General features: G+C 41.2%; 1 protein-coding gene across 1 annotated transcript in view; it reads right to left on the bottom strand.

The window, feature by feature from the left end:
• The window catches only part of LOC121854528 (homeobox protein otx5-A-like), a 28,028-nt gene extending 7,973 nt beyond the window's left edge, over positions 1-20,055 (bottom strand). Inside the window, exons 1-3 of the mRNA XM_042349201.1 lie at positions 19,793-20,055; positions 4,111-4,291; positions 3,463-3,650 (exon numbers count right to left, since the gene is read on the bottom strand). Of these exons, the coding sequence (XP_042205135.1) occupies positions 3,463-3,650; positions 4,111-4,219 (297 nt within the window). The 5' untranslated portion in view covers positions 4,220-4,291; positions 19,793-20,055. The remainder of the gene's footprint in view (positions 1-3,462; positions 3,651-4,110; positions 4,292-19,792) is intronic.
• Positions 20,056-23,184: the final 3,129 nt, after the last annotated feature.

The raw sequence follows: 23,184 nt of genomic DNA, 5'->3' as shown, positions 1-23,184 counted from the left end.
GCAATTTTACGCTGCCGGAGATAAGATTATTCTCCTTTAATTCCTGGTGTAGGTGTAGCCGTCAACCCCAACAACGTCATCCGAACCTTTTAGAAAAATAAGTTAAACAAAAGCGCATCGCGGCAGAGTGGCGGATCGTCTTCCCCTCTTGCGCGGGGCGGAACCCAATGTAAATTAAATCATTCTCCCCTCTAGAGTGTCGGTAAGCTAATATAGAGGGTAATAGAGCAATGTCAACCCTAGGAGGTGAGTTGTGATTGCTTAATGGGAAACAGAGACTGTGTCAACAGCTGAGGTGGGAAGGCAAATAACCTGCGGCGTCGGCTAAGGGGGGAACTTAAGTAGAGATAGTGGTTCCCGTCACTCCAGGTCGACGCCTCCACCCCCCTCCCCCTCCCTCACCGCTCCCACGCACATTTTTTTCCATAGTGTATAAAAAAAATTAACAATTAGAGCCCAACTCGTAGTCCGTTTACGACAGTGTTTCCGCGCGGGGAAAAATAATAATAAAAAGAATTATCACAAAGACATAATCCCGCGATCTTTCAAACGCAGTGGACGAAATATTTATACAAAGAATCTTTTCACCAGGTCCCGCGGCACAATACCCGCGTCCTGGTATTCATTTCCCTCCGCTGTTCAAGACCCTTTGTGAGCCGGAGCGTAAGTGGGAAAAAAAAAAGATGTGAAAAAAATTCTTCAGGTAGGCGCCGGGGTGGAAAACCTGTCGAGTAAGACGCCCTAATTACGGTGGCGGAGGAGCAAGAGACGAGGCAAGAGGGCGGTCACACGGCCGCCTAGATGCCTGCCCGCCCCAAACACTGATTTGCATGATTCTTACGTTACTGCTGTACTTCCTCTCATCATTCAGCCTCAAAAGACCAATATATCCTCCTCTGAATGATAAAATATAACGGAGAATTGCTAAGCTTGTGGGAGAGTGAGGTGTGCATGTATAGACCTAGTGCGCAGAGAAGGCGGAGTGTACAGTGCAGTGTGGTGACGGAGGAGGGGGCTACTGGGCACGTTAGCTGGGACCTGCGCTGCCGGGGGTTAACATTAGCCTAATTATGGGTGTCACGTTACAAAGGCCAGTCACGCATCAGGGACCAATTCAAGAGAGGTGTTGGTAATGTGGCGCCGCGGGGTGACAAATGACCTGTCTTGGCTTGTATATCCCTCCCCTGTTATTCTACCTCCCCCAGACACCCCCTACACACACAGACACTCACAAACACGTAGAAAAAAAAAGACTCATAATCAACCGGGTATCTGCGTCAACACCTGTGTATCTCAGATCTTGTTTGGTCACCTGAGGAAATTCATCACCTTTTAACACCTGAACCAGACAGTAAGTTATTGTGTTATTTTTAATTTTGAGTAAGAAATAAATTAACAGTGTGGGATAGTGAAAGCATCTGGGAGAGAGAAATATACCGATAAAGTAAAATATAAGAAAACCTGACAATTATTATTATTATTACTACTATTTTATCATTATTATTACTATTATTATTATCATTACAGTTATCAAAGATTAAGCAGCACACTTCACACAACAACTACCTACACTTTTACACAACAATTATCACTAAATTCAAACACACGATAAAGTCATCCATACCCACAGGTAAATATTAATTAACTCCTTTATATAACCTGTACTAACCCCTAATTGGCAGAGTTTTATGTTCAGGTGACAATATTTACTCTTACCGCTATCTTATGGAACAAGTAATGTATGTATGTATGTATGTATGTATGTATGTATGTATGAATTTGTTATGACGACGTGTTGCAAATTGAGTTCCTTTTGCGGGTCTTTCCTCCTACACGTCGTAAGGTAGGGCGGGCGAATGGGCGGACAGAGGGACGGGCGAACGGAACCCCACCGCACCCTCCGTTAAAGCAAACAAACGGTTATTACAACGGATTGAAAGTAAACAAACGGTTATTACAACGGATTGAAAGCAAATATTGGTATAATAACGGTAATATTTTGATTTTTCTGAAGTCTTCGTTGTCATAGTTACATCAACGACAACAACAGAGGACTAACAGATAAAAGGTGTATTAACGGTAATGACAGGTGTAACAACGGTAATATCTAGGTAATAACAGGTATAATAACGGTTGGGAGCTTATTACAGGCAGGCAGACAGACTGTCATTTACACACAAAATCATGACAGACTGACAGACAAACAATTATGACAGACTGACAGACAGACAGACACAGTCATTACAGATAGATACAGAAGCTCATCATCATCGTTCATTATCTTCACCACTATCATCGTCATTACTATTAACATTGTCATCATTATCAACATCATTATCACTATCATCAGTCATCACTAGGCTTAGGATAATTATGCATTTGCATATGTGCATATGCAAATGCATATTTAAGCCATTTTTTAGCTAAAGTGCATATTCATATTTTTTTTGTTTTATAAGGCATATATTTGGAAAATTCCAAAATATTATAAACATTCTTCAACCTCAAGGGTCAAAAAATTCGCGAGCATAACAGCAACGCTGAGGCAGAAATTACTGATATTTGAAATATAATAAATGTCCATTTTGTTGCACTAATACAAAATCGAAAATACGCAATTTTGTTTTAGCGTCATAATATCCAAAAGGAACATACTTAAGTGACGTTTATATAGGTCAACATTAGGCTGTGGTTAGCTAGGCCGTGATTGGCTGATCAGTGGACATGACCTGTACGTGAGGGGTTCGTGTTCAGCCAGGCAGGGTATAGATGCACGGGCTCCCTCGGCTACTGACACTCTTTTGTTCTTCTGTTTTCTTAAAAGTAAAATAATTTTTTCAGTATTGTTTAATAAATTACTTTGTCAGTATATTGTTTTTTTAATTTAATCCTTCTTTAAGATATCCTACTTCGGCTACATCCTGCCTGGGAAAGTAAATTTACTGAGAAAATGTACAGAAAAGGAGTTATTAACTTAGTAGTTATTATTTATTAACACATTTTAAAGTGCATATTTAAGTGCATATTTTCTCAGTTTTTACTGCATATTTGCATACATATTTAGCCATTTTAAATGCATAATTATCCTGAGCCTAGTCATCACTATCATCATTCATCACTATCATCGTCATTATCATCACACATCACTATCATAAGTCATCACTATCATCGTCATTATCATCAGTCATCATTATTATAGTACCTAAGGTTAAGGTTAGGTTAGATTAGATTAGGTTAGTTTTAGGTTATGTTATGTTTGGTTAGGTTAGAATAGGTTAGATTATATTAAGGTTAGGTTAAGTTACTTTAAGGTAGGATTAGGTTAGCTTAGGTTAAGTTAAGCTAAGGATAGGTTAGGTTAACGTTTGGTTAAACTAAGGTTCTGCTAAGATTAATTCACGGTCCTACTCGAAGTACTCCTCCTTACACCACCTAACACTCGAGTAGAGGACGAGAGCTCACCTGTACTCGACTCTCGGGCAGGTTGATCTTGATAGCCACTTCCTCCCTCATAAATATATCAGGATAGCGGGTCTTGGCAAACAGGGACTCCAAGATATCTAACTGAGCCCTAGTGAAGGTGGTCCTCTCCCGCCGCTGTTTCCTGGTGGGAGCTGAGGTCACCGAGGAGAGGGACGTCCATGAGTTCCCTGAGGAGGACCCGAGGGAGTGAGATGAGTTACAGGTATATGGTTAATTAGCATCGTCGTATAGGTAAGAAAAATATTGTTATTAGCTAAAAGTCTTATAGAGAGTCCTGAGGTATTTTAATGACAGGTATAATAACATAGATTGACACCTCTCATTTAATGGAAACTTCAATTTAACGGACAATATGGCGAGAAAGGTCCTTTATATAGAGGGCATGATCAGATGTGACACCTCCATCTAATGAACTATATCGAAATGAAAATCCTATATATGGAGGATCCGTTAAGGTTTGAAATCCCTGTCTAAAGGATTACATGGAGAGAGAAGTCCGCTATATGGAGGTTTTACTGTATTCATTAGTCAAGAGTTATAATGGGTAATATGTCACGACAGGTAAGAGTACTCACTCATCTGGGTATATTATATAAACACGGGACAACAGAGAGCGAGTTAGCTTACCTGCAGGATATGGTACTGAAGGGTGAACACCGTGATCCATGGGCGAGTGGTGCCCCATGCCCAAGCCCAGGCCATTCATGGGGTAAGGGGGGCTCTTGAGGTAGGCCATGCCCCCCCCTAAACCCCCCTGGGCCCCGAAGGTGCCGTGGTAAGCCAGCCTGGTGGAGGTGTGCGCCGCCTGCTGAAGGAAGGAAGGAACACTCATGTCAAGACTTTGTTTATATCACGTGACAACAACAACAACACACACAAGTTCAACACCTAAGGTCAACAATACACCAACACCATACACAGGGACCACTCGTGTACAGGGTCCCCCTCTCGTGAATAAAATCGTATTAAAAGTAGCGTCACCGTAGCGAAGTGCATGGTTAAACATCCAATAAAATAACAATAAATTCCATAACAATCCACCTAACGATAAACACCACAACAGCCTTAAAAAAAAAGAACATCGGAGTAATAAAAATATCCCCGTTTATTATTATACTCTGGGTACACCGTCATAATAATACCTCCCTCACAGAGCTATTAAATCAAGTACAGGTCCCTCCCTCCCTCCCTCACGCACTTCTCAGGTATCCCGGAAACAATTACCGACCAATGAGGAAGTAATGAACCGAGAAGACTACCGGGAAGAGGAGGAGGAACTAGGCAGGGCTACAACTGGAAGCCCCTCTCGATCAACCTCCCGACACCCGACCCCGCTACACGTCACCCTTCCCGCTCCCATAACGATCATTACCCCCTCCCCCTCCTCCCCCTGATTATTCTACCGTCCTTTATCATTAAAATAAAACATACCTATACCCAAACACAACACAGGTAAGGTTAAATAATATGGGTTTTTTACAGGGAAAGAGTTAGAAATGAGAGAAGAAACGACGATAAGCGACAGGGGTGAGGGTAGGTTTGTCGCTTGCTCGTCCGCCCGCCCGCCTAACCCTCTCTCCTCATGTCCCAGTTACCGCCGCCGCCGCCGCCGCTACCACCGCACCCCGCCCTCCTCCTCACTGAACCAGATTGAAAATGAACACCGAAATGGACAGAATGGATACGTTCTATTATCCTGTCCCTCCCTCTTTCTATACGGATCGCTACTGATATTACTATTGATTCTACTGTTACTGTTACCATTATTACTGACTCGACCTACTGTTACTTCTACCACTATTACTGACTCGACCTACTGTTACTTCTACCACTATTACTGACTCGACCTACTGTTACTTCTACCACTATTACTGACTCGACCTACTGTTACTTCTACCACTATTACTGACTCGACCTACTGTTACTTCTACCACTATTACTGACTCGACCTACTGTTACTTCTACCACTATTACCGACTCGACCTACTGTTACTTCTACCACTATTACTGACTCGACCTACTGTTACTTCTACCACTATTACTGACTCGACCTACTGTTACTTCTGCCACTATTACTGACTCGACCTACTGTTACTTCTACCACTATTACTGACTCGACTTACTGTTACTTCTACCACTATTACTGACTCGACCTACTGTTACTTCTACCACTATTACTGACTCGACCTACTGTTACTTCTACCACTATTACTGACTCGACCTACTGTTACTTCTACCACTATTACTGACTCGACCTACTGTTACTTCTACCACTATTACCGACTCGACCTACTGTTACTTCTACCACTATTACTGATTCGACCTACTGACTCGACCTATTCACTAGTAGTCCCCCTAAAATACTTGTTGTTTGAGTGATAGTTAGCAAAATATTTGTTGCTAGTAGGCTGGCTGCATAAGAGACAGTGGTTGCTTATTTGCTTAGTTCCTATATGAGGTGGTAATAAGCAATTATGGTTGGCTGGTTCATTAGTTGACTGGTTGGTTGCTGGTAAGATAGTGGCGGTACTTGTGGTAGTGTATATAATAATAATAATAATAATAATAATAATAATAATAATAATAATAATAATAACAACAATAACAACAATAACAACAATAATAACAATAAAAATAACAATAATAACACTAATAATAATACTAACAACAATAATAATGATCTCACTAGGGGGTAAATTACAAATGTTAGTAATGTCCAAAGTTCTGCAGTGTTAATATGTGTCGCATGAATGTTGGCAGTGTCGTAAAAATGTTAATAAACTGCTAAAAATGTTTAATATAGAGAAGGAATATTAAAGCAAAATATATATTAAAGTATCCATTAAAATAATATTGTCACTTAAGAAATGTTAGAATAATCCCTTAAAAGAATGTTGAAACGATGGTAATAATGTTAGAATGTGTAATAGCGGACTGACAATGTTTCCAGGAATGTTGAGGAGGATGTGGGTTGGCACACTGGATTGCGGTGTTCGCATGACCTGTCTGGGTGTGGGGGTTCGATGTCCGTATGAAAAAAAAGATAAATATAAGAAAAATCAAATGAATTATATAAACAAATTTAAAAAAAATAACTAAATTAAAAAAAAACAAGAAATGATAAAAATAAATTAATAAATGAATAAATTAAATTAGATAATGAAAAATAAAATATATATAATAATAGGTGTAAAAATAGACCAATTGATAGTTTAAATAATATAAAATAGCTACAATAGGTAAATAAATCTGTATAAAGTAATTAATACAATACAACATATTTAATACATCTTAAGGAACTACAAAACACACACACACACGTACTTCATTAACGCACATACATACATACACGTCACTTTAACGCACACGCATAGATGTAAAATTCACTAACACACATTACGCGAAGACATACAAACGCACACATGCACATAAATGTCACTAACGCACATACACACGGCACTAACACGCACACACACATACTCTTAAACCTCACTAGCACACGCACACACACACGAAAATAACATAACATGACATGACAGTTTTAACGCAGGAAAGACAATTTTTAATGAGAAATTTGAACGCGAAATATGACACTGTATTAGATATATATATACGGACGCACTACGGACACCGCGGACGATTTTAACTACGGACGCTACATATACGGACATAAATTACATTGTCACTACGTACGCTATAAGTCATCAAAAATGCGGACACTAAGTACACTGCCTTGCATATACACAAAATAAATCTTAATTTTTTTTCGCAAAAGACAATTCTAGTTAATTATAAAATGAATAAATAGTATTAATTGTGTTCTTGTAATTCATAAAACATTTGCCTGTAATTATTAAGGACAGACTGTCGTATGTTTCAACTATTACCCCCCAAAATGGAAATCGTATTTATCAATTTTAATTATACACCGATATAATAACCGGGAAGGAATTTATAATATTTGTTTGAGTTTGTTTGTTGACCCTGTGTTTGTTTGTAGCTTCATGTCTGTTTGTATTCTCATGTCGGTGTGTTTGTCAGTTAAAACACACACACACACACACACGAAAGGGAAATAACACTTGTGTACCTGTGTGTGTGTGTGTACCTGTGTGTGTGTGTGTGTGTGTGTCCATTATTCACAGAGCGATGAATAAGTAATAAGAAACTATAAGTAGGCGGAAACTAATCGCGTGTTTGGTAGATCAACTCAACAACAACAAAATTAATGTGAAGAAACTTGTCTGGAATTCGCTGTAAACTTTGTCAACGCAGCAACACGCGACGCAACAATTGACATTCCGCCGCATACCACGACGGAGAGAGAGAGAGAGAGAGAGAGAGAGAGAGAGAGAGAGAGAGAGAATTAGATATAGGATTTGAGTGAGTGAGTAAACCGATGAATATATCCAGTTGACACTTTACCTATAAACTCAAAACAACAACAACAAATAATAATACATGCACCACCATAAAAATTAACCTTAATTTAAAACATAACAAAAACATTTCTAACAAACACATACAAAAAAATACTTTCAATTTCAATTTTCAATTTCAATTGTTTATTCCTTGATAGAGGAAGGTACCCCTGTACAATAACACCAGAAGCATCTGGCAAGTGTGACAAGTATATACAGTATAAATATTGTAAAGGGGCTTACTAAAGCCTAAGGAAGGAAGGATATTCCTTTAACACATAATCAATGTTATTTACAAAATATCTGGCCAGTATGGGGAGGATCATCGTGTCTCCGTCAGGGGGTCGTGGAGTGGTGGTCCAGCAGGCGTCACGGAAGTGTTGTGTGTGGGGACATCTTAGGAGGTAGTGGATAAGGGTGCGGCTGTCGGGTCTTCTGCATAATGCACAAGAGCGTTGCTCAGGGGATGCGGGGATACCAATCTCCTAAGCAAAGTCATACCCAATGATGATACGGGCAGCAATCACGTCCCCTTTCCGCGACCCTTTCCCATAGACATACGAGAGGTAAAATACTTTCACTAATCCATTTACATAGCAACATGTATTCAGATTATCAAGGAATAAAATAACTGAAGAAATGTGAAACCGATAATGACTTTAGAGCAATTTATATATGTAAGCATTACCTACAGCAACTACAGCTTCCCCGTGTTTGTTAGGCATTGTAACTGCTCGTCTTCACCACCATCACCATACTGCTCGTCTTCACCACCATCACCATACTGCTCGTCTTCACCACCATCACCATACTGCTCGTCTTCACCACCATCACCATACTGCTCGTCTTCACCACCATCACCATACTGCTCGTCTTCACCACCATCACCATACTGCTCGTCTTCACCACCATCACCATACTGCTCGTCTTCATCGTCACTATAGAACCACCACACACAAGAACCACCCCTATGCATCTACCTTATCTACAACAATATCTACAAGTACAATATGTTGTGAAAATAGTCCATCAGATCGCTTATATTAATACTACACTATACTGACACATCTTAACACAAACCTGATACATATGTGTCCTAATCGATGGAGTTCACGTATTTTATTATTTTACATTAACTCCTAGAATGAAAATTTAAAAAAATTATATAAAATAATTTCTCCATTATGCCAGTCACACACACACACACACACACACACACACACACACACACACACACACACAGCTCCATTTTAACACACCATCACCTTACTTTACATGAGAGAGAGAGAGAGAGAGAGAGAGAGAGAGAGAGAGAGAGACCCAATCTCAACAGAAGCAGCTCGAACTGACTCCCGAAAAAGCCTGGGCCAAGTTGAGGAGGTGGAGGAGAAGAGAACAACTAGCGAACACTCACATCACCCCCTTCTTCCTCCACCACTACCCCACCTCCACCACCACCACTACCACCACTACCCCACCACCACCACTACCCCACCTCCACCACCCCCATCTCCACCACCACCACTACTACCCCTCTCCACCACCACTACCCCACCACCACCACCACACTACCCCACCACCACTACCCCACCTCCACCCCCACCTCCACCACCACCACCACTACCCCATCTCCACCATTCTCTAATTGTCTCCGCTAATCCTTTCGTCAATAGCTCGTCCTCCGCGTCCTCCTCCCTCTCCTACTGCTGTTTGTTATGGTAGAGTAGTGTAGTAGTACTGGTTATTGGTGGTAGTTGTGGTGACAGTTGTTGTAGGTGGAGAGAGGGCGGGCAGACGAGTCGTGGTGGTAGGGGGGGGGTAGTTGGTTAAGTTAGGTTAGTAATGTAGGAAGAAATAGATGGTGGTGGTGGTGGTAGTTTAGATTGTGATACTTGTTTTACGATAGTTGTTGTTGGGGAGTGATAGTGGTAGGGTAGTGAAGATGGTGATTGATAATAGTGGTAGTTGTGATTGATATTGATTTTGGTTAGTAGCTCTTGATAATAATGTTGGTAACAGTAGCACACAATAATAGTGGTAATAGTGGACGATAACAACAATAACAATAACAATAATAATAAAAATAATAAAAATAATAATAATAATAATAACATACTAAAATAATAACAATAATAATAATAACATACTAAAATAATAACAATAATAACAATAATAATAATAATAATAACGATAATCTCCGTTAATGATAATAAAGGTGTTTCTATAATACTGATTGACCTTTAGGGTTGAATGGGGGTGAATGTAAGGTAGTTACTAGGGACCAGGTTTAGGGAAGTAATTACCACGATCAGGACAGGTAGACCCTATATCACTGGTTACAAGGGCAGGTGATGATAGCGTAATGGTTGTTCTTGGGATGGTGGTAGTTGTGGTGAATGATGGTGGTAGTAGTGGTGATTGTAACGAGGGCGAGTGTGCTGGTGGTAGTGGTGAAGGTGAGTGTGCTGGTAGAGGTGGTGAGCATGAAAGTGATGAGGGTGATAGTGGTAATTGTGGTAGTGGTGATGGTAATGGTGGTGATTATCCCTCATCACAAGCATCACATTAACATTCACCAATAATAAACCAATAAAATAACATTATAATGAAATAAATCAACCATTACTGCAAATACCCCCCCCCCCAAAAATCAATAAAAAAAAACTAGAATAATTGTAATTATTCGTCTTTTTTCCCCCAGCACGAGTGACGACTAACGCTGGTATCCACTGGGAAAAAAAATACATATATAACTATTTTAACATTTATTGTCGATTTAACAAAATTTTATCTTCATGCCATTTTAATTATACTTCATGTGATCATAGAGATTTATAGAACATTTTGATAATTGCTCTACACTTTTGATATGAAAACAGTGGCCGGGTTTTTTTTTGTGTTTTGTATATTAAGTTGTGCATAGAGAGAGTTGGTTGTGTTACACCTCATATTATTAGTTATTATTATTGAAATGGTCGACAGGTACGAGTTAAGGAACGTTGTATTGTGTGATTAGTTAAGGTAATTAGTTTAAGTCTGTAGTTAAGATGATCAGCTAAGGTCAGTAATTAAGGTCAACAGTAGTTATGGTGATTAGTTCGAGGTAAGTAGTTAAGAGTTAGGGAAAAGTAGTAACGGTAATTAGTTAAGGACAGTAGTTAAGATGATTAGTTAAGGTAATTACTGAGGTCAATAGTTAAGATGGTCCTATTAGGCAACTTGGGTGAACGAGCATGCACCTTCGTCTACCCTGGCGATGCTGTTCTCCTGGCGAACTGATGGTATATTTGCCTCCACTGAAGCAATATTCCCCATTGACATAGAAGACAATGGGAGGTATATACAATGAAATAATGGTATAACTATAAAGGGTGGTGTATACGTTGGCATTTATGGTATATACGTTGGCATTTATGGTATATACGCTGGAAATATTGGTATATACGTTGGAAATACATAACGGTATATACGTTTGCATTAATGGTAAATGCGTTGGAAATAATGGTAAATACGTTGGAAATACATAGTGGTACATACGCTGGCATTAATGGTATATACGTTGGAAATAATGGTATAAACGCTAGAAATATTGGTATATACGTTGGAAATAATGGTATAAACGCTAGAAATATTGGTATATACGTTGGAAATACATAATGGTATATACGCTGGCAATAATGGTATAAACGCTGGAAGTATTGGTATATACGCTGGAAATAATGGTATAAACGCTGGAAATATTGGTATAAACGCTGGAAATACTGGTATATACGTTGGAAATACATAATGGTATATACGTTGGCATTAATGGTAAATGCGTTGGAAATATTGGTATAAACGCTGGAAATACTGGTATATACGTTGGAAATACATAATGGTATATACGCTGGCAATAATGGTATAAACGCTGGAAATATTGGTATATTCGTTGGAAATACATAAGGGTATATACGCTGGCAATAATGGTATACTGTATACGTTATCTATAAGGAGTGGTTACTTCTAGTGGTATAATCTGTTGAAATAATAGTGGTATATATATATATATATACTGTATATATAAACCCAATGTTAACCTTAATGAATATATTAATGTTAATCTCGGTTAGAATTATGTTAAAAGACAAAAACTTCATTTTTGGGGGTCAGGTCAACTAAATTATATAAGGTGTTAAAAAATGTTAACAATTTAACGTTCCCCAAAATATTACAGAAAAAATTATGACAAAGGAAATTAAAGGAAGACAATGTTAAAAGGAATTTATCATTGTTAAATATACCGAGAGAATTTTTAACGTTATTTTAACAGGATCTGTATTGAGGATAATTTCAATTCGTATTTAATAAAAATACCCCCAAAATAATCCCTGAAATTTAATGAACTTAGGAAGGAAATAAAATTCAATATCTATCACAAGGAAAGATAGATGAAATATATCGAACTAGAATGGCCAGAATATATATCTCGGGAACCACCGTCGCCAACAACCAATCACAGGCTTAGAAAACGAATCGAAGGTAAATAACCAAAACTAATTTTCTCAGGACATAAACAAAATTGACCAATGAAGAAAAAAAATGGAAAAAATCTGAAAATGAAGGATTAATAGGAATATTCTATTAACTAATGGGCCCCAGTACAAGACTAATGGGCCCCAGTACAAGACTAATGGGCCCCAGTACAAGACTAATGGACCCCAGTACAAGACTAATGGACCCCAGTACAAGACTAATGGCCCCAGTATAAGACTAATGGACCCCCAGTACAAGACTAATGGGCCCCAGTATAAGACCACGGGCCCCATAAGACTAATGGACCCCAGTACAAGACCAATGGGCCCCAGTACAAGACTAATGGGCCCCAGTACAAGACTAATGGACCCCAGTACAAGACTAATGGACCCCAGTACAAGACTAATGGACCCCAGTATAAGAATTTAATGGGCCCCAGCAAGACTAATGGGCCCCAGTACAAGACTAATGGACCCCAGTACAAGACTAATGGACCCCAGTACAAGACTAATGGACCCCAGTATAAGAATTTAATGGGCCCCAGTAATGAAGAGGTCGAGGAGATATAAAACGTCTGATTAACTAGGAACTGGGAAACGTCTGATTAACTCGGAACTGGGAAACGTCTGATTAATTAGGAACTGGGAAATGTCTGATTAACTAGGAACTGGGAAACGTCTGATTAATTATTAAACGTTCTGTACTTGTGCTTGTAATCATCACATGTGCACCGTTGATATTACCGTCACTGAAATACCTGTTAATGTATTTCTTAAATTAACAAAATTATATGAAATGACATGTACAGCGGCAAATGTGCACACACACACACACACAGTCTTTCTCTCTCTCTCAAACACACACACACACACACACATACTCTCTCTCACACAAACTGTACAGTGTCTCTCTCTCTCTCTCTCTCTCTCTCTCAACTAAATTATGGAAATTTTAAGCAGAAATATCAACACGAGTTAAAATGTCTAGTATACATTAACTTATGTGTATGTATATATGACACCAGGGAGCCTTAGCTATACACCGGGTTTATATACATACACATTTAGGTATATACATTAAGTCACCAAACCTGCCCATACACGAGGATACACGGTACTTGGCTCTTAACTCATAAACGGATTCATTATACAGGTAATACACTCAAGTATACACTCATCCAAGGTATTAATACTCATCCTGTTAACTCACATATACACAAGTATTTTATCATTTTAACACACATATACATACACACACGTAAGCATACAAGCACTCCCATCCTTTTAACTAACACATATACAAGCAGCTCTTCATATTTACACACACAAACACTCACAAGCACATTATCCTATCTACAAACATTCACACAAACACTTCATCCATTCACATACAAGCACATACACTCACTTACCTACCTACCACCCCCACAAGCACTCGGACTACACCTCACTACACCTTCTGTATTGTGTAACGCTTTTTCCCCGTGGTAGAACACAATCACTGATTACACAAAATTGCCGCCGTAACTCCGGTCTGCTGCTGCCCAGGTTAGTCACGCATATCAATTATTTATCGATCTAGTGGCCAGGGAGGATGGCACCGTTCAACCTTCCAGCTAATTGCCTCCACAACATGCATTACGGGGCTAGTTTGCTTAATTGTCTCCCGGAAACACTAATTACAGGTGTATTTGAGGTAAGGTGATGATCCCGACGTGGCCAAGCACAACGATAACATCTGCTTGAGGTGTCTTGGGTGAGCGGGAAATTTCTTGTTATTTTTTTTGTAATTATTATTGTTTTTATTCATTATTATTACTGTTTTTATTACGGTTGATATTATTATACCTCATTTCCTCTTTATTATTCTATCTTATTCCGTGTTTATCTTCTTTCTCGTATGATAAACAAAACATTTTAGTGTCAACATCATTAACTTGGCGTATACTGTATAGCGACGTTGAGGTATTGTTCTTATCATTCCTGTTTATAAGTCTTTTCTATAATGTTTTTTTATGGAGTATTATTATTTACGTAAAGTTAGTAGAGGTTTATAAGGCTGGCGGTGAGTTAGTCGAAGGTGTGGGAAGAAAAGTTACTGAAGATAGTGTGATATTTTCTTTCACCGTGAGTGACTGAGTGGTGGGGCTTAAACGACTCTAATATTGGCTTGTATGTATGGGTGTTACTCAAGTGTAAAGTAAAGTAACAGTAAGTAACATCAGAGAAGGAAAGGTAGAGTCGCAGTGTTTGTGTGTGGCTACAAATTCTCTTTTCTCTCACGTTCTCCATCTATCTCTCCTTTGGTTTTCGGTCTCTCTCTCTCTCTCTCTCTCTCTCTCTCTCTCTCTCTCTCTCTACAACACATACAGTAAGGCAACACACACTCCAGCTCAACTACAACAAACACACTAGTTCATAACCACGCACACACCAGCCCACAACACACTAGCTCCTAACCACAACACACACTAGCTCCTAACCACAACACACACACACTCTAGTTCACGCCCACAACACACACACTAGCTGACGCCCACAACACACAACAACCTCTTCCTCCAGGTCGGTGCCATGGATCAGCGCCGCCCTTGAGAGCCTCGCTACACCACCATCAGACAACAGCGCGGTGGTGGTGGTGGTGACGGCGGCGGCGGGGCCATGAACGGGGCGCTGTGATTTACCGCCGATTGAAGTATAAATTACGAAAAATCACAACCAGTCTTCAATTAGCGATAACCGGTGGGCCACCCGCCTCGCCTGATATATGGGCCATTTATATAGATCTTAAAGGATAATTGATATGTAATTTAGGGGTGAGTGAGTCGCTAACAGTCCCAGCGGACGTGGCTCTCGGCGCACTGTGGTAGTCGTGATGGCGGCCAGAGTGAAAACATTATGTGTATGTAGGTGTATATTAATTACACACATACATGCGTCTATATACAATATATCAATAAACGCTAACTATTAAAGTGGGTTCAGTAATTTTAGCCATAACAGAATGAACAAAAACAGTATTTTCGTTATATACGGGACCAGAGAATTAACTCCCCTCTGAAATATTTATACAGATAATAATTGTACATGAATAAGCCATCACCCGCCGGGATCCCTGAATGTTCCGCTATTTCTGAAAATGAAAATTCATCTCTCTTTATTACATGCAAATCAGGACCCCGAAAATATTGTTGATGTCACCGGGTAAACGAAGAGCCATCAAATATTTATACACATATCAACACACCCAAGTTCATATTTACAACCGAAAATAGTTTATAACTCCGCCGCGAGGAAACACAATCAGCTGTAGATATGTAAATAATAATGGCGGTTGAGTGTCTTGATAATAGAACAGAAAAATATCAAAATGGCGAGAAAAAACAAAAACATCTTCAATTTCACGCCAAAAGCTTCAGAACCTAACATGTACTTTAACGATCATAAGACTTCCTGGACTATGAAATGACCGGATTGAAGTTCATTATTATTACCTCGGCGCCCATCTGAACTCCGTCCTTCCAGAGTACACCCGACGACCCCCGCACCCGAGGAGAATACTTCAGCTTGGCCGCGCTATGTCTGGCCTTCCCTATTCTTGGTCCCTCAAGTTCTCCGCTAATGACGCCGGTGTGAGTTGTTGTGGTAACAGTGGAACGTTTCTACAGCTTAAGATTGAAGTCCTTTCTTACATAGCCCCCTCCCTGAAGTCCTGTCCTATATAGCCCTGCCCTAAAGTCCTGTCCTATATAGCCCTGCCCTAAAGTCCTGTGCTACATAGCCCTGCCCTGAAGTCCTGTGCTACATAGCCCTGCCCTGAAGTCCTGTGCTACATAGCCCTGCCCTGAAGTCCTGTGCTACATAGCCCTGCCCTGAAGTCCTGTGCTACATAGCCCTACCTTGAAGTCCTGTGCTACATAGCCCTGCCCTGAAGTCCTGTGCTGCCTGCCCCGTGAAGTCCTGTGCTACATGGCCCTGCCCCAGAGTCTGTGCTGCATAGCCCTGCCCTGAGAGTCCTGTGCTGCATAGCCCTGCCCTGAGTCCTGTGCTACATAGCCTGCCCGGAAGTCCTGTGCTACATAGCCCTAGCTACATAGCCCCTGCCCTGAAGTCCTGTGCTGTGCCCTGAAGTCATGCTGCCTGCTGCCAACATAGAAGTCCTGTGCTACACTTAGCCCTGTCTGAGGTCTCACATAAGCCTGCCCTGTGGTCTGTGCTACACTTGCCCTGCCTGAAGCCCTGTGCTCCATAGCCCTGTCCTGTGCTACCCAGCCTGTGCTCCCCCTGCCCTGCCCGGAAGTCCTGTGCTACATAGCCCTGCCCGGAAGTCCTGTGCTACATAGCCCTGCCCTGAAGTCCTGTGCTACATAGCCCTGCCCTGAAGTCCTGTGCTACATAGCCCTGCCCTGAAGTCCTGTGCTACATAGCCCTTCCCTAAAGTCCTGTGCTACATAGCTCTTCCCTAGAGTCCTGTGCTACATAGCCCTGCCCTAGGGTCCTTTCCTCCACCACTCGGACCCTCGGAAACAACGCTTCCGTCGGGTCCGTTCTTATACCGTGTGTTCATTGGATTCTTTGATTTTTGTTTTGCTTTCGCGGGAATTACTAGAGTCCGCCATTACTTGGACTCGCCCAATGGTCCCATTCGATGTAATCTGGACTTCTAGAGTACACTGCTTCTTGTATTTACATAAGAATGGAGGAAACAGCAGAGGGCCTATTGGCCCATACTGGGCAGTCCCATTTACACCAGCCCCTATTGCTCATATATCCAGCCAACCTAAGTTTGAAGCTACTTGTTAAAGGGTTGAGTCCGTCTCTATAGTTGGACTCGCTTAATAAGACCCATTACCTATGCCCTATGTTATATGGGAGTCGCTGAGAAGTCCACAGTTACTTGGACTTCCTAGGACGTTGTGTGTTCATTGGACTTTCTAAATACTAGTTCGCTGCTTCTTGAAATTAACCGAAAAGTAATAAGTTCGCTAATTACTGGACTTGCGCAAAAATCCGACGAGTTTGTAAAATATGTGGCGAGTAGATTATATATTGGACTTGCTTGAGATACACGCCTTTGGACTTGAAGATTCCGGTAGTATTGGACATTTTGAAAGGTTGATATACGGTACGTTTGCCTAGCTGAGCCGAGACGATTTTTTGTTAAGTCCGAAGTTCCGCCTTTTCTGGACTTCCTGGAGATTCTCGACGCCCTTGGACTCTTTCTAAATGTTCGCTATATTCTTGGACTTGCTTGTAAAATTCGACGCGCTCGGACTTGATAGTTAAGATTAATGCTCCTGGACCTAGTGATGAAAACTCCGGACTTGGAATTGCCGGAAAGTTCGCTGCTGTCCTGACTTAATGAAAAGTTCGCACTATTATGGACTTAATCGAGGCATTAGTTGTGCTTTTTTTAGTAACGTTATGAAGTCCGTAAAAAGTCCGCTCTGCATGTCTAGGACTCGCAATAATACCTCGTCGGTTATTGGACTCGGTTACAGTACTCGGTTTAATTGGACTTACCGGAGAGTTCGTCGTTTCTCGGAAGTAGAATTAAATTACGTATCCCGGACTCGCTAGACAAAACCGGTCCTGATTTGTACTCACCGACGCTTGAGACTCGCTGGAAAACCTGACGCTATACGGATTCGCCTTAAAGTCCGCTAGTTTCTTGGACTCGCTCACCGCTAGGGACTTTATTACTTTCATCCATAAAAGTACTCGGAATCTTGGACTCGCTGTATAGATTAATTTACTATTTGTTTGGACTCTCGGCGTAGAGTCCTTCAGTTCTCGGACTCCCCCCATCCCACCATTAAACACAAAACAAATAAAATAAAAAATACCAGAAATATTAACACTTGCAATCACAGAAAAGAGTTCCCTAGACCAATAGCCATCGCCGATTAAACATGGGCCTACAAACAACCAATCATATCCATGGATAACTAATTAAGATACAGTCATTGGCTGGGAGGGCAGTAAAAGTGACCTTACACGAAAACTCCATGTTTATACTATACACTCGTGCCAGCGCTCCCAGGCAGTCAATGACATATCTTGATTAATTATTCCAGGGTTATGATTGGCTGTGTTTAAAGGCCTTCTGGCTTATCTGTGAGGATTATAGTGACCTCCGCTTCTTTTGTACACCCAAGTAATTGAAGTTAATGATTATTGGTATTATTATTCGTCCGCTTCAAGGGAAATAAATATTATACATGCAGAGACAACAAGCTTACTCACACGTACTGTACACCGTTGAGCGCTGAGGTAGTTTACCCCCAGTGCTGTAAGACAAACTGGTTTTAGTTTTTTTTTTTACTTTCAAGTTACTTTGGTTGGCGCCGTGTGCAGCCGTTACTAGTACAGTGTGCAGCCCTTACTGGTGTCGCGTGAAGCCCTTACTGGTATCGCGTGAAGACCTTACTGGTGTCGCGAGAAGCCTTTACGAGTGTCGCGTGAAGACCTTACTAGTACCACGTGAAGCCCTTAACAGTGAAACGTGAAGCCCTTACTAGTATCACGTGAAGCCCTCACTACCGCAGCCGTAACACCCCCCCATCCCTCTCAAAGGATTCCAAGATCGGGCGAGTAACAGACAAACACGAACATATATACAAATTTCAACAGGGCGGGGGTGTACCCTGTGTATATATATTAACGGTGTATAAATATTCACACCCAGCGCTCCTCCTCCTCCCCCAGCCGTCACCGCCGCCGCCAGTATCAACAAAGACTGACCCAAGTGAACTCCCCTGCTGGTACACCTCTACACCTGTGATGGTCATTCGCTCATTAACCATCAGCCTCATTAATATTCACACCTACACAACACTGGTTAATGTCTACGGGAGTTAATATTACGAGGTAGGGAAAAATATTAAGATAATTTAAAACAGTTGGCCGTGGAGCGAGTGACCGTGTTGTGGGATATTATAGTTTGGTGTGAGGGCGGCCGTGAAGCACCGCCCCCACAACACACACACTTGATGCACCCTCCACCAGTTCCCTCAGCCACTACAGGTCATATATTCGTTCAGGTGTGACCCAGGTACCTAGGGAAGGTCAAAAAAGGTCAACAGAATGGGTAGCGGGATGATAAGCGACGGCCATGTTGTGTGGTGTGGGCGGTGCTGCTGGCCGCCGGACACCGCTGCCATTCTACTGGCACCTCCGTCCTCATCTGATTACGCTACAGTGCCATTTTGCCTGGCACCACTAGTGCCTCCCTCAGCGTCTCCTGACCAGCCTACCAGATGAGCACTATTTAACTCTAGGCGACATACCTACACCGTCCTGCGCCACTGCTGACGCGGGTGTTTATTACTAGCAGGTGTGGACGATACAGGTGTGTGTGTGTGTGTTAAGGCTTACCTGTGGTGCAGGAGGACTGGTGGTGCAGGAGTATCCTTGGTGGAGAGCCGCTGCTGTAGCCGCTCCTTCCTGCCCTCCTTCACTAGATCGCGCACTTATTTTATCCACAAGTCACTGGGGTTCCCGCGAGGGAGGGAGCACGAGTCCTAGGTGTGTGTGAGGGGGGAGCGCGGGCCTGCAAGACACCAGGTAGCAGCACGTGTTAACGTGGTGTGAGCGGGCGCGGGGGCGCGGCGTGACGGTGGGTGCGCTAGGGGCAGCGTCCAACAGTAGACTGTGTGCGAGGGAGCGGCTGTGTGCGTGTGAGTGTGTGCGTGTGAGCCTGACTCCTCCCACTCACAGCCTAGCCCCGCCCCCGCCGCGCCCGGCCCCACCCAGCGACCCCCGACTCCCGTGCCCAGCCGCTGTGCCCCGGGCTACCCACACACACATACACACGCACACGTGTACGCTTTTCCAATTTTTCTAGATACATACAGAACATGTTCGTGTACTTGTGTGTGTATGTATGCATTTTGCACGAGTGAATCTGTATAATGATTAAATATGTACAGTACTGTATATGTATACGCTAGAAAGAGAACATGTATACACTATGTATTAACACGGTAACAACCGTCCCCGCCATAAACAAGTTCAGGTCATTACCAACACAAACTTCTCTCACAACAAATAAAAGTTTTCCTCACATAATATTTTCTTGTGAGTTTAAGAGCCACCATCTCCCCCCCCCCCCACACCACCTGACCACAACCTCCAGTAATGATGCAATATTACGTCAAACCAGGTGAGGTCAGACTAGGTCAGGTCAGGTGCAAAAATCTTACAATATTACAGAAAATACATCCACGGAAAATGATGAGGTGAAAAATACATACATACAAAGTATTGACTTAATGTTTGTGTATTTGAGTCCTTGAGCTCGAGTCCTTGGGTTCGAATCTGCAGGTATATAGTACAGAGGCAGGTTAAAGCCTCTTAATTTACACTCCCTCGAGAGACGTAGAGTGAGGGGCGACCTGATAGAGGTGTATAAATGGAAGTCAGTGCTGAACAAAGGGGACATTATAAAGGTACTCAAACTATCCAACTAGGAGGGAACTCATAACAATGGTTTTAAATTAGAAAAATTTAGATTTAGGCGTGAAATAGGTAAACATTGGTTTGGAAACAGAGTAGTGGATGAATGGAACAAGTTACCAAATATCATCATTAACTGGAATACGCTGGATAGCTTCAAACATAGGTTGGGTGGATATATGAGCAATAGGGGTTGGGTATAAACGGGACTGCCCAGTATGGGTCAATAGGCCCGCTGCAGTTTCCTCCATTCTTATGTTCTTATGTTCTTATTCATAGATACAAAGTGTATGTATATATGTATGTATGTATGTACAGTATGTATGCATGTATTCATGTATGTATGTATGTATATGCGCATTCGTGTACATATGTGCCTGTACAAATTATACAGACACACACATATATACTGTATATTATACAGTACATTATACAGTATATATGTGTTTGTGTATGTTGTAGTAGTAGTAGTAGTAGTAGTCATTATGTAAATAGTTCAGTTTTATTTATTTCTCAGCGTTGACGACCATGAGGCTCTTATATCATAAATAAACCTTTGTGACTTATGTTGAGAGAGAGAGAGAGTTGCTTTGAATCTCTCGTTCCTATCTCTACCTTGATCCAACTTTTTTCTTCTTAAATATCTTGGTATAAAGCACACACACACACACACACACACCACACACACACACACACACACACACACACACACACACACACACACACACACCACACACACACACCACACACACACACACACACACACCACACACACACACACACACACACCACACACCACACACACACGAAAACAAAGAAAGATGTACATAGACGTAAACAAAGAAATTATTACACATGACACTGAATTCATTTTTCAGACTTAAATAAATTTACCTGAACTAAGGTAATGACTTACACACACCTGTAAACAACTGTGTTTTAGATTAGAGCAGCACGAATACACCTGTCTTACCTGTGTCTTATAGCAACACTAATTAAACACTAACACACCTGTCTCACCACCTCCTCCTCTTCCCCCTCCTCCTCTTCCCCCTCCTCACGTATACAAACTTACAGCTCTCAATCACAACTATTTCTACATCAAACCACAACAACAAAGTCAACAACACATTATACACCTGTACTACACCTGTAATTATCCATACCCCACAAATAAGAACCAGGTAATCCCTCGTCCACCCAACCTGCAGCTCTGACTAGATTTCTTTTCCGGGACACCAATAAAATCGCTTTAGTACATTATTATGGAATTACCTGAGGTTACTATGTCCTCGTTTCATAGCTGTAGGTAGTTAAGTAGTTAGGTTGTTAGGTTGTAGGAATCAGTGTGGCATATTGCGTTCTAATGGGTTGCACCTGGTTATTGGGTAATTCAAATTGGTTGATTATTGTTGTTATTATTATTATTATTATTGTTATTGTTATTATTGTTATTAGAACACACCACACACCAAAACCACAAACACCACCACCACCACCCACACACCACCAACACCACACCACCACCACCACCACCCACCACCCCACCACCATCACCAGCTACTATCACACACTACCACCACACATATTGTTATTATTATTATTATTATTATTATTATTATTTTTATTATTACAGTTACTGTATTATTATCATCATTATTTTATTATTTTATTTTTGTTTGTTTTATCATACATTTTATTTATTATGAATTATTATGACTATTATTTATTATTATTATTATTATTATTAATATTATTATTATTACATTTTCGCCCCCCAGGCCCCAATGTGGGTCAGTGACCTGTGCCCGGGTGGACTAATCCCCGTAAAAAAACAAAAAAACAAAAAAAACTATCCAACCAGGAGCTTACTGGTTTTAAATTAGATAAAGGTAGATTTAGGAGCGAAATAGGTAAACATTGGTTTGAAAATAGAGTAGTGGACGAGTGGAACAAGTTACCAAATATCATCATTAACTCGAATACGCTGGACAGCTTCACACATAGGTTGGATGGATATATGAGCAATAGGGGTTGGGTGTAAATGGGACTGGCCAGTATGGACCAATAGGCCCGCTGCAGTGTCCTCCATTCTTATGTTCTTCTTCTTCTTCTTCTTCTTCTTCATCTTCTTCCTCCTTAACGCACTAGGAGCAGATGACGTAATGTAAGAGCATAATTATGATGGCTGGATAACAGATGAAGTAGGCCCCAGTCTTAAAGGTAAGCTACAGTAGGTTATATTTGGTTGGGGCCCTCTCTGACTGGGGCCCATTATGACTGGGGCCCTTTCTGACTGGGGCCCATTATGA

This window comes from Homarus americanus, unplaced genomic scaffold (genome assembly GCF_018991925.1).
Source record: "Homarus americanus isolate GMGI-L3 unplaced genomic scaffold, GMGI_Hamer_2.0 scaffold18864, whole genome shotgun sequence".
In the NCBI taxonomy this organism is placed as follows: domain Eukaryota; kingdom Metazoa; phylum Arthropoda; class Malacostraca; order Decapoda; family Nephropidae; genus Homarus; species Homarus americanus.
The sequence above is the reverse complement of the archived record's forward strand: the minus strand, read 5'-3'. Positions and strand labels throughout refer to the sequence as shown.